The sequence below is a fragment of the Panthera pardus genome, unplaced genomic scaffold (genome assembly GCF_024362965.1).
Source record: "Panthera pardus isolate Hobbes unplaced genomic scaffold, ASM2436296v1 HiC_scaffold_1, whole genome shotgun sequence".
Classification (NCBI taxonomy): domain Eukaryota; kingdom Metazoa; phylum Chordata; class Mammalia; order Carnivora; family Felidae; genus Panthera; species Panthera pardus.
Window position 1 is genome coordinate 55416828 of NW_026526654.1, and position 17731 is coordinate 55434558.

The following is a 17731-nucleotide window of genomic DNA, read 5'->3' on the forward strand; positions in this document are numbered from 1 at the left end:
TCTGTGTCTCTCACCTTTCTTTGTAAAGACAGCAGTAGGGGCACCTGGGTGGCACAGTCGGTTAAGCATCCGACTTTGGCTCAGGTCATGATCTCACAGTCCGTGAGTGCGAGCCCTGCATCAGGCTCTGAGCTGACAGCTCAGAGCCAGGAGCCTGCTTTGGATTGTTTCCCTCTCTCTCTTTGTCCTCCCCTGCTTGTGCTCTCTCTTTCTCTCTCTCCCAAATATAAATAAACATAAAAAAAAAAAAAAAAAGACCCCAGTCATTTGATTTAAGGGTCACTCTAAATCCAGGGTGATTTCATCTTGAGATCCTTAACTGATTTCCTGTGCAAAGACCCTATTTCCAAATAAGTCACATGCTTAAGTGCTACATGGCCATGAATTTGGGGGGTGGGAGGAATACTATTCAACTCCCTATAGTCGTCTTTGTCCTCACTCCCATAGCTGCCCTGATACAGCACCATCATCTCTGAGTATCGTAAAATGGTGAAGTGCAGTTACACAGATAGACATATATATGGAAAGAGTTTGTCATTATGTTGTGAAATGTTTTGGTGTTTAAGGGCTGTTGTTGATGAGCTTGTGAGATACCCTTCCCTTTCATCATCACATGCAAATACTACAGCAGTTAAAACTGAAATTTATAATATGCCTCTGAATATAAGGAATTTTTATTAACAAATAGTGAGAGTTACAATAACTCCAATAAAAAATTTCAGTAGGCAAAATAAAAATGTGATCCCAATTAGATTATAGAGGCATTGTATTATGGGAGAAGCTTTTGTTACAGTCACAGACTCTGAGGTTAGACACCTGGTGTTCAAACCCCACGTCTGCCCATTCCTGGAGCTATAACCTTGGACGAGTTACTTATCCCCACTGGGACTCAGTGTTCTTACCTATAAAATGGGGATAATACTTGTACCTAATTCAGAGGTTTGCTGTGAGGTTATACGTGAACATGTGTAAATACTTACAAAGCTTGAATAGCATCATGTAAGGACAATATAAATATTCTCTATATCTGCTATAGTTTTAGCTGTTATTTTTCAATGATAATTTCTTGTTGACACACATCTGCCTATTCTATCACTAATGATGCAGATAAAAATGTCTCTCTGAGTCATATAATTACATAATTTTAACATGTATTCTGAATCATTATTTGAACAGATCCCAACTGTGTCTTGCCTGAAACTTATGCAAGCTTTAGAATACAAAGCTAATAATTGCATAGATTTATGTTATTGAAAATATTATTTACTTTTCTAAAATATTATTTACTTTTCTAAAACCTAAAGAATGATATAGATGTGGGAAACTGCACAAATCATACATGCACAACACAATGCAATTTTGCTAGTTGAACATACTAGCATAGAGAAATGGAATTTGGGAAATGAGTTTTATTTTCCTTCTTCTGCCTCAGCCTGAGTCACTATTTTTATTTCCTCTTTTGAACTTCGATAATAAGATTTCTTTTGAAAGAGGGCTTCTACTATTAAAAGCCTGTAAAAAATAGCTAGGGTCCAGCACCTCTTTGACTTGGACTTACTTTTTTCTGGAGGTGTCTGCATGTTGTTTAAAAAACAAATTTACCGGCCCAGAATTACTAAGGAATTAGTTACTTGGGAATGTTTTCCATTTCCATATGAAACATGAAGTAGCAGGATAAATGATAGAAGTTGCTAGAAACATCGAAAAAGATATTTGTATTCATAGAAAAACCTAAAGAAAATGTATTCTGGATAACCTTCCCCTCTCCCCTCAGAAGAGGTTATCTTCTAGTATAGATTGAAAATTGATCAGCAACGAGACTCTTTTTTCATGTGAATATGTTTATCACTGTTAGGACAGTTTCTGAGCAGGTGTCTGTCAAACTAATTTTTATTTTATTTTATTTTATTTTATTTTTTTTTGAGAGAGAGAGCGAGCAAGCAGGGGGATAGGGCAGAAGGAGAGAGAGAATCTCCAGCAAGCTCCACGCCCAGTATGGAGCCAAAAATCTGGAGTCGGACACTTAACCGACTGTGCCACCCAGGTGCCGCCCCTCAAGCTACATATTTAAAGGGAAAAAGTACTAGTGCTCATTAATAGTTGTGGATATATTTTGACCCTAGAAGGAAAGGAATCTTTCCAAAAATTTTGTTGAATTCTCACTGTGTAGCAGACAGTGTGCTAAGCACTTGTGTTGGAAAAGATCAGACTTGATTTTGAGAGGGAAGAAATGAAGCAGTGGCTTAAATAAGATTGATTCATTCATTATTTGAAGAGCCATTTATCGAGTGCCTCTTCTGTCCAGACACAGTTTGGGATTCTGGATAGGGCCATGAGCACAGAAGAAGTCTCTGCTCTCTTGAAGTTTCCATTTTCCAGAACATGTGCCAAATGAAGAAGTCCATGTATATTTTGTTAGATGGTTAGTTCTAGAATTCCAGGGTAGGGTTTTGTTTCGTTTCTCCCACAATTAAAGTTGAGTGGTCAGAGTAGGCCGCATAGAGAAGGTGGCCTTTGTGAAAAAAAATGTGAGGGACGTGTGAGGAAGCAAGGCATAAAAGAAGGTAAGGCCAGAAAAGTAACAGATTCTATAGGACATGATTCATCATTAGATGGATTTTGACTTTACTCTGAGATAGGGAGCCATTAGAAAGGTTTTGAGCAGCAGGGTGGCATCTGACTTGTATTTTCAAAGGCTTGCTTTGGCTTCTGTGCTCAGGGAAAAAGTACAGAACAATGCAGGAGCAGTGAAACCACTCAGATGCTGTAATAATCATCCAGGGGAGAAAGCATGTTGGCTGGGACCAGAAGGAGGAGGTAGCAACTGTGGTGGGAAGTATTCAGACTTTGAAGGTAGAACCAACAAGACTTTGTCCAAGGTTGGGTGTGTTGGGTATGACAGAAAGAGGAGTCACAACACCAATCACATACTGAGATGTAGAAGTGGATTCAAGGAGGAAGACAAGTTCCGATTTGAAAGTGTGAGTTTAAGATGCCTACTAAATATCAAGGAAAGATGTTCAATAGGCAGTTGGAGCTCGGGTGGAAGATAGATGTGTGGGAGAAAAATGAAATTTTTCAAGTCTAGAGATAAGCAGTCCAGGACGTGTGAGATTACATGGTCTCTCCTAGTCATATGTGAAAATTTGTCTTAGAATTCACACATGATCCGACCTATGCTTCATATTTGCCATGAGGACACAGTAAAAGTGGTAGCCTCTCCCCTCCCATACACAGGCACACAAAACCATTATCGTGAGGGAATGCTTTGAATATTGTTACAAACATCTCTATGATGGACCTTTTTTGTATAATATTTACCATGTTCTTGAACATCGTGAATTTTCTTGAATTTTCAAATTTTTATAGGTAATAGTGATCTATTAAATAGGTTGGTCTCACTAATACTGTTTTCTAAAGAGCTGATTTACCTTTAATACTCTCTTCATGGTTGTAGAGGACAAGGCTGCTCCTATCCCTCAGAGTTGGGGGTTGGGGAGGAGGAGGGAGAGTAAGGAGGGGTGTGGGGGGAGGACCATTCAGCCGAACTGATCCAAGGGAGCTCTTTGATTGGCTACGTTCATCCTTACAAATAGGACTTTTCTTCTCTCTTACCTCTTTCCAGGTTCCATACAAACATAGGCTGTTTTCTTGCAGTGTGATGTTGAAAAAGAATAATAATAACCACAAAACTCTCATTGCATATAATATAGTAAGTTAAGGAATGCAAGTTGGGGCAATTTATTATAAGGGGTCCCATTCACAATCAGAACAATGAGGCAGAAGATGAGCTGCACAGTGGAAGGCCAGCGCTTGGGGAGGGTGACTGGTCAGTCGGTTCCCACTGCTTCTTTCGGTTTACCTTTGCCTATCATGAATCAAGCTGCGATTCACGTTGAGTTTGTACTTTTCTGTCCTCTTACTTCAGTTTTAGCCTTTTTCAAAATGATAATGGGTTTCATAATGATATTCTAGAACTTAGATTTTGTTACAGGCCTACTGAATGTTGAGCTTTTTAAAATGCTGCTGAGGTTTTTGTCCATCTTGCCCATTTAAGTTACTGTTTGGTTTTTATTTTAACTCACGTTTATAAAATATTCGTACGGTTTTTAAAAAACACCGTTATTTGTTTGGGAGCCTGGAATTGCTTTAACCCCTGGTTTGTGGCCCTCATAAAACAGCCGTGTTTGTGAGCAAGGGAAGGTTAATTTAGGTTGAATGTTTGAATTGTTTTATGCTAATAAGTTGTTTAAGCGTTCTTTAAAGAAATCAGTTTCCCCAGAATGTATCATGAGATGTAAGAATGAATGTGACATTTCTTAGTAAGCTTGTTATGAAATAATAACCAGCATCTCCAGGAGTTATTCACAGAGGATTTTTATTTAATTACAAAGATTATTTAAATGTATGTAATTCCTACACTCTTACTTGAAGTCTTAGCAAATCATGGAGGCCATTGCATTGCAGAATGCTTATATTCATGATTCCTTTAAACTTAAATATTTATAGTTGTGACTTAACTTTTATGGTTAACATCTCTAATGGATAATTACCATAATGACGAGGCACTTGAAGACCAATATGTGTGTTGGATTTTAAGGTTTTAGATGTTTACTCTATTAACCTCAAGAGGTTAAAGCTAAATCCAAAATCCATTCCTTCCGCAAATATTTGAGTGTCTGCAATACATTATGTACCTGAAGATACAAAGACGAGTAAAATACGGTATCTTCCCTCAAGGAATTCCTAGTCATTTGGGAGAGGACAGCACACACAAAGATAAAAGTAATGGAGTGTAGTAATTGCAAGGATAAATATAATTACCAGGTATGATGGGTGGGGAGGGCATCTCACTAGGGGACTAGCTAGAGTTTTTGACTCGTGTTATTATGTATGAGTAGGAGTGATTGAGGTGACAAGGCAAATAGTCTGTTCTTTTCAGCATCAGTACCTAACAGGGTGGATGTAGAGGGTTGGGGGAGGGAAACTAGAAGCAGGATGTTGTTCTCAGAGTAAAATGTAGCGGAACGTGAAATAGAGGAAATCAGGTTGTGGGTGGAGCTCAGATGTTGTCATGAAAGCAGTTTACTGGCTGGTTTTAAGCAGAGGAAGGACATCTTTACATTAGTGTTTGTCTGGAAACTCCTACATACAGTGTGGGAAAGGCACTGAAGAAAAAAAGGAGACCAGAGATCCGAGAAGAGTGAAGACTTGAATGGTGCTCAAGCAAGCAAGAAGTTAAATACTATGTGCTAATTAAATAAAATGCCAGCGAGGTCATGATTGGATCTGAGGTTACAGGAGAGGGAAGGGTAAAGACTAGCAGGTCTCTACAAGAAACAGAATTCATGGTTCTGCCACCCACTGGGGTGTGGAGATTACAGATGGGCAGTTGCCCTGGGGGCAGATGCACATGACATCTGAGGTGACTCAGACATCCCATCTGATTGAATATTAATAGAGTGAAATGTAAAAGTGGAAATTGCCCTTAAAATAACCTAGTCTGCTCTGTTTGATGATGGCTGTGTTTTTTGTTTTTACTTCCAAATAATGGAAAGGAATAAAAAAAAATAAGATTAATTTCTTGGTCAAGGAATGTGACAGTGTTGAAAGATAAAATTCATATACGGGTCACACACAGAGACACCAGTAAATTAACACTTTTTTGAGGGTGTACAATTAAACGCCACTGTAGCTGGGATTTCTAATATAAAAATATAGTCACTGACCTCAAAAAAACTTGACACTTATGAACAGTGTGGTTAAAATTATGTTTGAGGATGTGTAAAGGAATTATCTGTGGAAATAGAATTGCTGAAAAAGAAAGACACGAAAGAAATTCTTACATATTCTTTAGTTTTACCCATCAGATGGCCCAGACATTATGGTTTTTTTGTTGTTGTTGTTTGTTTTTTTTAAGCCCAGAATTTGCTCACATCTTTTTCTCTTGCAAGTGTACTTTGGTCCTTATTTAAAAACCAGTGAAAGTTGGTCACTTATACTTAAGTCCTCTTAGCCATAATGTACAAATAATGTAACCAGAGACTGCTAATAAAGCATAAATAATGGCTTTCCATCTGTAGAGAAGCTGCAAGAAACATTTCTTAAGACCGCTGACTTGCTCTTTATGACATCAGCATTAAAAGTTTGAATATGCCCAAACTCTCTGAATATTGTATTCTTGAAATTAGCAACTTTTCTTTTTAGCCTGACTTTCACAACATTGTTCTGGCCTAATGGTGACGCTGATGGTGATGAGTATCTTTACTTTTTGATTCTAGTATTACTAATGTTAGCCTTTAAGCTCTTCATTTCTTATTGAGTTCTAAGAATAACACAGCACAGTTCACTCTCTTAAAAAAATTCCTCATCATATGTTATACAATTTGATCTTTTATGAAATACCCATGAAGTAAAAATAGAAGATAGGCTTCTTCCCCTTTCACTGATGTGGAAGTTGAGCCAGTGAGGAACAACTCCACATCACAATGATAGAATATAGTTGCTGACCCGCTGGCTAACAGACAGTTGGAAAAGGCTCACAGGCTTCTTTCTTAAGCCTTTTTCTCCTCCCACTGGGAAGTGCTCATCACTCATTGGGATGGCTTTTCGGAGGGCGACCCAGGCTGTTAGACAGCTGGGAGCAACACAGCTCATGAATCAAAATGTACTTTTTTTTGTTTTTGTTTTTTTGTTTTTTTTATACTTCCTCATAGGTACTGGAGTTCTGCCTTCTCTCCAGACATGCACTTCTATATACCCATATGGTATATTTAAAAATATGTGTTTGGTCATTTTCCAGATTCCTGGTATAGAGCACCTGAAATTGTTGGAATTTCTTAAGTGATAAGAGCCTATTTTGTATGCTAATGAGATGACTCGGGTAGATGTCGGGGGGGGGGGGGGGGGGGGACGGGGGGGACGGGGGGGGGACGGGGACCCTAGACAGCTTCAGGATGGGGGACTGGTCACCAGAGGCGACAAGTCTGTGATTACAGGGTTAGAATTGTCAGTCTACCCTGTGACCTCCAGGGAGGGGAAAGGGACTAGAGATAGACTTGAGTCACTGATGGCCAATGATTTGATCAATCATGCCTGTGTAACAAAGCTTCAGTAAGAACTCTGAAGCAGTGAGGCTGAGGGGAAGCTTCTGTTTTGGAAACAGATTGATGTGCTGGGGTATGCCCATAGAAACCATGCAGACTCTGTACTACCCTCCACCCCCGTTCTTTGTGTTTATCTTCCCTTTGGCTCTTCCTGAATTGCGTCCTTTACAATAAAACTGTAATAGCGGGTTTGGTACTTTGAATTCTGTAAAACATCAAATTATGGAAAATAAGCAGGAGGGGGGGCACGGGAACCCCTGAATCTATAGCTAGTTAGTCAGAAGCGTGGGTGATGGGTGGTCCCTGGGACTTGTGATGGTCTTCTGAAGTGAGGGCAGTATCCTGGAGCTGAGTCCTTAAGCCTGTGGGGGTCCGCATTAACTCTAGGTAGTTAGTGTCAGAATTGAAGTGGAAGATTACCCAATTGGTGTCAGAATCTGAGATTGACAGAATGATGGATTAGTTGTCAAGGGAAAAAAAAAAAAAAAAAGAAATAATCTGTGTCCCCTCCCAATGTTTGCCTTGTGCTTTTTGTTACATTGGAAGCTTAGACTTACTTGTCCTTTCTCTAGGTATTTCCCAAATATGTGTATGTATAATAAATTGGATTAGTGGAGTAAAACATAGTATTTTAAGTACGTGGTTTTGTTCAATGGTGTGTTAACACATTAAATTTAAATGTTCATTTAAAAAATATGGTAGCATATCTATCTGTCATACAGCCATCCGCCCAGAATACTTACATCTATTCCCCTGGGCTTGGCCATATGTAATTGTACTAGGCGAGAATATAAGAAAGTCATTATGTGAAAACTACATCCGTGTACTTAAACGTAGTTACTGACAGGTAGTAGTTGTAAAAATAAAGTATTTTCTGTATAGCAAAACAGTTAAAAATCAAGTCTAGAATTTAATTGCCTTAGTTCAAATTGTGACCTCACTACTTTTAATTGTTTGACTTTTCCTCAACTCTGATTTAGTCATCTATAAAATGTGATCTGTAAAATGGGATAATAACAATATCTATTTCATGATTATCTTGTGAGGATTTTAAAAATCAATGGAAAACACTTCAGAAAGGACCTCAGGACACTTAATAAATTTTAGCCATTGCTACTGTCCTACCACATTAGGACTATGACTACTAATATTATGCTGCTAATATGCTTTTTTTTAAATCTGATTTATAGCGCAAAGTTATTATACAGTTTATAAACTGTTCTGAGCACATATTTACTCAAAATGATTTTATGTGTTTTTGAACTTGTATTTATTTAATGGGAAGTTTCACAGCTTAAGGATGTATAAAAATGACTGAACCACCTGTAAGATTTCTTGAGAAGTGATAGGGGAAATGCTAATGAAATGTTAGAAGAGAGATCAAATAGACTAGGAAAGCAAAAGGAATCTCTTCTTGTAGTTCAGATAGAGAACTTTGAAAGAAGCAAAAAAAAAAAAAAAAAATTGGAAATGAGAAGAGTAAATGAAACACCCTAGGCCTAATTAAAGGGATGTCTTGGTTGTGAATAATTGACAAACAGACATAAAATTAAAAGAGCATAGCCTAGGAATCATGTGTTACCATCATGAGTAATGTACAGCAAAGATTTGGGTATTTGAGTTAAATAGAAAGAATTAATTAATACACTAAGTGCTGTCATGACAGAAATATTTTATGTACTCTTGTGCGTTATTGTCTTATATTTAAGACTGACAGAGAGGGGAAACATGAGTGGCAAAAAACTAATGAGAAAATATGCGTCAGTATAACTTCACAATGGCTTCACTACAGTGGGAGCCAAAGGTTAACATATTGCTGCTCTTTGGGCACAAACATTACATGTGGCTCTCTGAAGAATTCATTCACTGAAAACATTGTATCGGAAAATTAGCCCGCTAATTGATTTTGCAACAAAATACGTTAAGGTTTTATTAACAGCTATTAATATAACAGAATATTAGAATATTATATTAAAAGCTATGAATAGAATAACAAATGTTATTTTATATACAGCTAGTTTAAAAAACAAAACTCCATATTCTTACGCAATATGATTTTTCATGCTTCCCTTCCATTCCACTTTATGGAACTAAGACTATAACCATATATATTTATTTATATGTATATTTGTATATAGAGATTTATAAATATTTTTTAACTCAGTCCCATTTGTTGGGCATTCAGGTTACTTTCAAAGATATGCCCATTCTTACAGGTGAAACCTGACTTATATCCATTCCTCAGGATTAATTGGAAGCCTAAAAATGGCTGTATGCCTAGAATTATTATATGTATTTTTAAGCATCATTTCATATACTTCACACTGATGGGAAGTAAAAGGAAGTTTTAACCAAAATTCATCTGAACCCAAACATTTGGTTTGGGTCGCTATATCTTTATATATTGTTAATTCTTGATGTCATCTAAAATTATGCATAGATTTTAGGTAATGCTGGGGGTGCCTGGGTGGCTCAGTCAGTTAAGGGTCTGACTTTGGCTCAGGTCATGATCTCACTGTTGGTGAGTTTGAGTCCCACGTCGGGCTCTGTGCTGACAGCTCAGAGCCTGGAGCCTGCTTCGGATTCTGTGTCTCCCTCTGTCTCTGCCCCTCCCCTGGTCGTACTCTGTCTCTCTTTCTCTCAAAAATAAACAAACTTAAAAAAAAAGATTTCAGGTAATGATTCTTAAATGTCTTACTGGGCGACCAATACATTTTGATAGTGCCTTGGTCCCTGATCTACCGTTAGTTCCTTCATGTGCACAGTGAGAGCAACTTTAAGTCGAAGAAGAGAGATTGTCATTAGATAATAAACACAGATTGTGCTCAGGGTACCAATAAAGAAGATGTGATATTTGTTCCATGTGTTGCTCAAGTAGCTTCTGATACCTTTTCATTCCTATTGTAGATGAGCTTGGGCAATAGAGCATCCTTGTCCCTGTCTTTTCCATGCACTGATTGTTTCCTCTCAAGAGATCATGATTTTGAAAAATGTGAAAACTGCATTGAAATTGGTTTATGTTTAAAAGTCTTTCTTTGCCTCTTTTTCTGAATAGATGGATTCTTTTGTAGTGTTTGTTGAGGTCAAGGGCTCTAATTTTCAACAAAACTTACTTATTAAATGTAGTTTGTTCATGTGAGCATTTCCTAAATTCCATCTTCTTTTTTAAAAAAATATGAAATTTCCTTTATATTTGCCTTTAAATATCAAAAGCTTTTTAAAAAGTGAAATTTAGTTTACCTCTAGTATAGTGAATTTTCTTTCTTTATTATTGGAAGGTTTTTCACAAATATTTTGTTCCTAGAGTGTTTTACCTTTTATATATTATAATTTTGTCCTTTCAAGTCATTTAATATACTCTCTTTTAGTCTCTGTAGAAACGCTGGAAAAGAATTTGAAGCAGATGGGAAGGCAGCTTCAACAGCTTGAGAAAGATTTGGAAACCTTTCCCCCTCCTGAGGACTTGCATGATAAGTTTCTGACAAAGATGTCCATATCCTTCTGATATCTAAATAACTCACTAGTCAACTAGAGTTACAATTTATTTAATGATGTAGGTATATTTGCATAACCAGTGCTTATCCTACAGTGCCAGATAACAGTTTTAGCCTTTGCCTTCTTGCAGGGAAATTTATCAATGTGTTTGCCTATCATGAATGATACAGAAATGTACTTTGCTTTCTATTCTTTTTTTTGTTTCACTTTGTATCCATTTGGACATTTTCTCTCCTCTTTTCCCTTCCATTTGCCCTGTTTCATTGTGATGTTCATGAGAAATTGAAAGGACATGAAAACTCAGTTTGAGGAAGTTTGATATCTAATATCGGGATGTGATTTAGATACTTTTGAAATGTTTCAGGAAAGATATGCAGATTTTATAAACTGGTATGACTTGTCAGCTTAATTTCAAGGGTTGGTATAAAGAATGATCTCATTCCAGAAACTTTAATATTAAAGATATTTAGAAATACTGCATAGTTCCAAAATCAAAATGGAATTTGCCATGATCACTACTCATGCAGGTCTTCTCCAAACACAAATTAGTATCAGTGTATGTGCATATACATATGTGCGTGTGTATGTGTGTATTATGTATATACATAAATGAGACTTGTGTCCTGCTTAATTTAAAGGTTTCTTTTGAATTCGATTATCTTTGGTTTCACTAACTTTGTGGCTTATTCTCTAATGAGTAATTGAAGTAATAAACTTTTTTTTTAATTTCCTGAAATGAATGTTGAGTTGCTTTGCAAACCATTCTATGAGATTAGAGACTGATATCTTTTGTGTTATAATAAAGTATTACTACAATGCATTATTAAAATCCCATATGGACCTCAGAATTTTATATGAAAGGATAACCCACTTCCAATGAGCTCTTATAAATAGACACTCCTCATATTTTAAACTGAGATAGTTGAAATAAAATAACTGCTTTTCCTCTTTCTGTGCCTTCTCCCCTGAGATTTAGCAAATCACAAAATTATTATTTGGTTTGTCATAGATTTTATTGTATATGCTTTCAGTTTAATTGTGAATTAGTTCAATTTTAGCTTTGTTCACTGTCTCTTTTGGGAAATATCATAAAAATGCACTCCAGCAACAATCAATTCAGGCTAATGTGTTTGTTTCCTTTCATATCTTTCCTACTCATCCAGTTTCTTCTTTTATTAGGCAGTGTGCCATTATCGCTACATTTGAGAAGGGTTGTTTTTTTTTTTAAACCAAAGGTGAAATCTGTATTTACCCATCAAAAAATACTCTTGCAGCACCTTCTCATTTGGCAAAGTATGCTTTTTAAAACAAATTTTTTATTGCAGAGTTACATTAGTTTCATCATTCTTAGCCTTTTTTCCCTCCATCATTTTATCATGTTAAAATATTCATATGTGACAGTTTATTTTAACCATTAAGCACTGTTAATTGAAGTACTTTTATTGTTCCCTATAGAGAGAATGCATTTTAGCAAAGGGTTTGCCTGCATACAGTTTCTGGTAATACACTTTGAGCATACTAATTATGAGGCTCCGGTTTCTAGAACCTATAAACTAAGATAAATTCCTGAGCTTAGAGGGAAGGTGGTAGAATCCTGCTCAGCAGAGGATCTCAGGACCTATCCATACTTGTATTCATATGACACAAGAAGCTGAATGATGTCGGCTTCTGGAAAGGTATGCAGCTCATAAAAAGCAACCAGCAGGAAATCAGAAACAGGAAGGATGATGCTTTGTTGGAAACAATTTTTCATTCTGAGTACAATTATACTCCATGGACAAGAAAGCTACTACATCCTGTCGCTAAATATCACAACCTAGAAGCCTCTAATGAACTGATTAGCATTCATGTATCTCTTGGAAGTCAGATATACGAACAGTTGGTGCACTTTGCTATTGACAAAGCTTATAATCATAAATATTCTTTGCTGAGATTAGATTGCACTGGTTTGCTTTTCATCTTGGTTAGACATACTAGTTTCGAAGTAATTAAATTCATTCATTGCAAAGCTTTGTTTACTTTAATTAGGACTGACAACAAGTCACATTTTGAATATTAAATGGATTTATATAGATCTTATTAAAGTGGCAAATTGTGAGCTTCTTAATCAGATCTTACAAAATGAAAGGATTCAGAAACTAAAATGCACAATGAATAAAAATGTATTTAACTGAAGTTTGGGCTATTAACGCTCTAACTTTGTTTATGTTTTAAGTTTTTGTGCTTATTAGTTGAAACATGTCAAATTGTTGGGTTCGCCAACCAATTCTAAAAGAATATGTGTATTATCTAAGTTGTTAGGGATGCATTTATGCAAGTAGATATTTAAACAGTCATGATTTAGTAGCTTAAATAATCTGTTAATTGAATTGTTTTAAATTCTAATGATATAATTTTGTTATGTGAAATTTCCCTGTTAGCATTCAATTATAGTATATTGTAATTTTATTTTTTTAGTGCACTCTCTTTACTTTCATATACTGAGTATAAAAATATGAATTTAGCATATCCTTTAAAATGCATGTACAGTTATTTCATATATATCACATTGCCCTTTTTGTAATATTTATATTTCCTTACAATTGCTAAACTTGGGTCAGAAATACAACTGGAGTTAACCATTTCCACTGTAAATATTTGCTTGAAAAATGTGTGACAGGAATTTGAGGCAGGATCACCAATATTGTTATATGCAAACTATTACATGTGAAGTACACATACTTACTAAGCTCTTATATGTGAGAAAATCCGGAAAATGCTAGGATTTGTGTCATGCAGTACCTGTTCATTTCTTTTCACCTTTAGATTCTGGAATATTTCATATGTCAAGGAAAATAACAAATAGATCCTAGAGCATTGCCCTTGAAGTTCTCCCTGCACAAGGATTTATTTACCTTTTCTTCTCTTCCTACCCCACCTCCTGAGTTTCTTAGAAAAAAATTGTTTTGCCAGACATTCTTTTTTTTTTTTTTTTACTTTTTACCACTTATGTTGCAGTTTCCTTGCCTTTTCCCATGTTATAGTCTTTAAATTTGTTCATTGCAGTCCTCCTCAATTTTCACACTTTCTTTTTTGTTGTTCTAGTATATATCAATGCTTTAGGTGCTTTTGAAAGTATTATGTAGAGGCGAAACTGTCCTAATAAGTTCCTTGAAGGGCTTAGGTCTTTTATCTGTATTCCATGCTGCATAAGACACAGCATTTTTAGGTAAAGGAATTCAGTACATTTTTATTTAATTGAACAGTGGTTAGAGAGTAAAATAGAGGAACGGGATCTGGGAAATGTAAACTCATGTAACACCTGTCTATTTGCAAGAGTGGGAGTTTGGGTAATTGGGTGGTTTGTCATGGCAGATTTTTCTGTTGACTTACTCTTCTCTCTCTTCTCTCTTTCTTCCTTCCTTGTCTTCCGTTTAACTTGCTCTGAAGGGACTTGTAAAACTCAGGTTAAAATATCCTGGTCCTCGGGGCGCCTGGGTGGCGCAGTCGGTTAAGCGTCCGACTTCAGCCAGGTCACGATCTCGCGGTCCGTGAGTTCGAGCCCCGCGTCAGGCTCTGGGCTGATGGCTCGGAGCCTGGAGCCTGTTTCCGATTCTGTGTCTCCCTCTCTCTCTGCCCCTCCCCCGTTCATGCTCTGTCTCTCTCTGTCCCAAAAATAAATAAAAAACGTTGGGAAAATATCCTGGTCCTCATCCAAAGTGACGATGATCTTTTCCTTCCCTGAGGTCTTATTGCACTTATAGAGGGTGCTGCACAGCTTGGTGCTCACAGCTCCTTTCACAGTGATGACTCCCTGTCTGAGGCGATGTCCCCTTAGCCAGGACTTCCCTGTCTAATATCACAGACCTTTATCTTCATGATCATACTTGTCACTATCTGAACATCTCATTCATTTACTTCTTTATTCTGTCACTACACTCCCGAATGTATGTTTCATGAAAGCAGGGATTTTGCCTCCCTCGTTAACCAGTGTTTCCTCTCTTGCCCAGAAAAGTGGGATGCAGTGGAGCTTAGGGAATACTTACTGACTAGCTGGTTGGCTGCCTGGCTGGATCCCGAGTACTTAAGAAGATCTATAAAAGGTATCAGGCATGTAGGACTGATTGGAGCTGGTCCTTGTAAGATGTGTTAATGGAAGTAATAGATATCCTTGTTGGGGGAAGCACAATAACGAGGGCAGGATGTAAGAATAAATGTAGTACGTAGTTGTGCTGGGTGGTTTCACCATCTCATAATGAGAGACTAGCCCATCAATAGGGATGTAGAGTGCCTCATCAATGTCATCATTTATTCTATCCTATCAGACAATCATTTTAAAGTGAGAATTAATTTGACTATTTCCAAAATTGTTTCTGTTCAATCACAATTTTACCGTTCTCGTGGGTAATTCCAGTTATTCAAAGCTCCATTGCATTTCCCTTGGGAGCAAATTGTTTTCTAGATAACAACGATAAGAAAATTAACTTATAAAGCTCTCTAGCTGTCAGAACAAGACCATGTCATCTCCATGGTTTTGACTCTTGGTTTTCTTTCCCATCACATCTTTTTTATGTTTACATAGAATTGTAGTACTTTTATTAAGAATATAGTATTAATATTATTTCTGATGTTTCATGAACTTGTGATTACTACTTGAAAATCTTAAAAAGTGTTACTGGGTAATACTTACAGCTTTGTTTTAACCTGTTTACCAAACTGATTCTTGAGAAAGGGAGTATTCGCAGGTGTCAGGATAAAATTACTCATATTTGTGAAGTGCCTCTTATTAAAACGCAAAGCCTTACTATGCAGTCAGTGAGGGGAAAGACAAGGAGTAGCTTTAGGACCATACAATTGGAAACGCCCACTAACGTAGCCTACTTAACATGTTGTCCAACAAAACTACTTTTCAGGGACTCTGTTAACTCTTAGCATTACATCCAAATTGTATGTGTGTGAATGCATAGAGATGGACTTTTTTGAATAGAAGTTCTGTGGCTTTCATCACACTTTTGAGAAAGGCTGTTACCTTCCCACTGATGGAAATTTGATGACTCTCTAGGGGGAGATGAGTAATTGACACGAATGTAGTGGCAGACAAGTACTGAGAAGGTGGAACACAGCATCCGCAGAAGGGGCTGACAGTCCAAGGTGGCCATCCTCTAGAAATGTGGCAAGAGCAAAGTGCTATCAAGGAATTGGTCTAGAAGGGAAAACTCCCCTCCGTTCCAGCTGAGTACAATGGATTGCAAATGCTATGTGTTCAGTGGAACGAACTTCTTACTGTAGAGATTAGAAAATAAGGCTTTGTGGAAGAGGAATAATTGAAGGAACCTTTGAATGATAGGTTTGGGCGAGCAAAGGCAGAAAACAGTTTCTCTTTTAGACAAGAGTTAAGGATGTATAAATAATCCATATGGAGATAGTCTGTCTCTGGGACATAAATAATTTTAGGTGAAAGTTTATAGATTGAATAGATAAACCAATGTTGATTTCTGACCTTACTATATAAATGAAGGACTGATTATTTCACATTACAAATGAATCACCATATGGTCCATTTAATATTAGTTTCTGAATGTGTTTCAAACGTGATTTTTTAATTTACATACATTTGCTTTATAATATTTCATGAATATGGATATTTCATAAGACAAAGTGTATGGAAATCTGTCAAGTGTGACTGTATTATAATTTCCTGTGATTTTGTGATTTGAGTAATTACAGAAAATCTTTTGTTTATGCAAGCATTAAAAAATGATACTACATATAAATTCATCAGCCACTGCTGCTATTATGATCTAGATTCTAGAAAATATAAGGAGGCATTTTGCTACTCAGATGAATATAAACTGGACTACAGAAAGGTCTATAGATATTCTTAAGGTTATTTAAAAAAAGTATCAACCCTTTCATTAGAATCCAGACTCCTATATTTAGTATACTCTTTTTTTCCCCTAAAATGCTAAATATAAAAGTAAGCAGGGCATAGTCTGGGGGGTGCAGAGAGGGAGAAATAACCAGCATAGAAGGGCAGTAAGTAATCTGTGGACTGACCCCAGACATGGCTACAAGTGAGCCGTGATGGACTGGAATGCCTTTTTTTGGGGACGTTGGGCTCTAATTATTAGAAATTTTCCATGCCCCCCTGGATTTCACCACCCATCTAACAGCAATGCTGCCTCTTTCTTTCTCAGTCTTCCTTTCTCAAAATGAAAGGCCGAGATCAGTTTCCTTATTTTATCTTCCATTGGGGAATACTCTGACCAGAGGAACCGTTATCTTTCGAAATTGTGGAAAATCTTTTTTTTTTTTTTTTTTTTTTTTTGGTTATAAAAATTCCTTTTTTGGTTTTCTTTTCTTGGTACGAATCTAGTTATTCTTATTACTGACTTTAAAAAAATATATGTATACTGGGGCACCTGGGTGGCTCAGTTGGTTGAGTGTCCGACTCTTGATTTTGGCTCAGCTCATGATCCCACGCTTTGTGGGATCAAGCCCTGCATCAGGCTCTGTGCAGACAGTGCAGAGGCTGGTTGGGATTTTTTTCTCTCCCTCTCTCTGCCTCTCCCCCCAAAAACAGATAACTAAACAAATATTTAAAAATTTAAAAATATACTAACATCTTTATTTTTTTTGCATTAGTCAGAGACAATAAAATGGCTTGGATAAGCTTAATTCTGTATATTCCATTTCTTTAAATGTCCCAGTTTAAAGGAGCCATAGACGATTATGAATGATGCTCTAACAGAGTCATCTTCTCAGAATGAAGTATGGTATATCTAACTGCATTAGCAATTTGTCACACCACAAAGGAAATTCTATGGTTTGTTTAGAAAATGTTTTCTAGGGGCGCCTGGGTGGCGCAGTCGGTTAAGCGTCCGACTTCAGCCAGGTCACGATCTCGCGGTCTGTGAGTTCGAGCCCCGCGTCAGGCTCTGGGCTGATGGCTCGGAGCCTGGAGCCTGTTTCCGATTCTGTGTCTCCCTCTCTCTCTGCCCCTCCCCCGTTCATGCTCTGTCTCTCTCTGTCCCAAAAATAAATAAAAAATGTTGAAAAAAAAAATTTAAAAAAAAAAAAAAAAAAAAAAGAAAATGTTTTCTAATGCCACTGCAACATTCACACTGTTAGTCTTCTGAAAATCAGTGTGT

At 36.9% G+C, this 17731-nt stretch overlaps 1 protein-coding gene across 5 annotated transcripts in view; it reads left to right on the forward strand.

Moving 5' to 3' along the window:
- Positions 1 to 17731, forward strand: part of DIAPH3 (diaphanous related formin 3) — a 504744-nt gene that overhangs the window by 290824 nt on the left and 196189 nt on the right. For 3 of the 5 annotated variants that reach the window (XM_053898962.1, XM_053898954.1, XM_053898948.1), the window contains one exon: positions 10475 to 10598. In XM_053898962.1, the coding sequence (XP_053754937.1) occupies positions 10475 to 10598 (124 nt within the window). The remainder of the gene's footprint in view (positions 1 to 10474; positions 10599 to 17731) is intronic. The other 2 variants (XM_053898946.1, XM_053898961.1) reach the window with 1 other exon arrangement.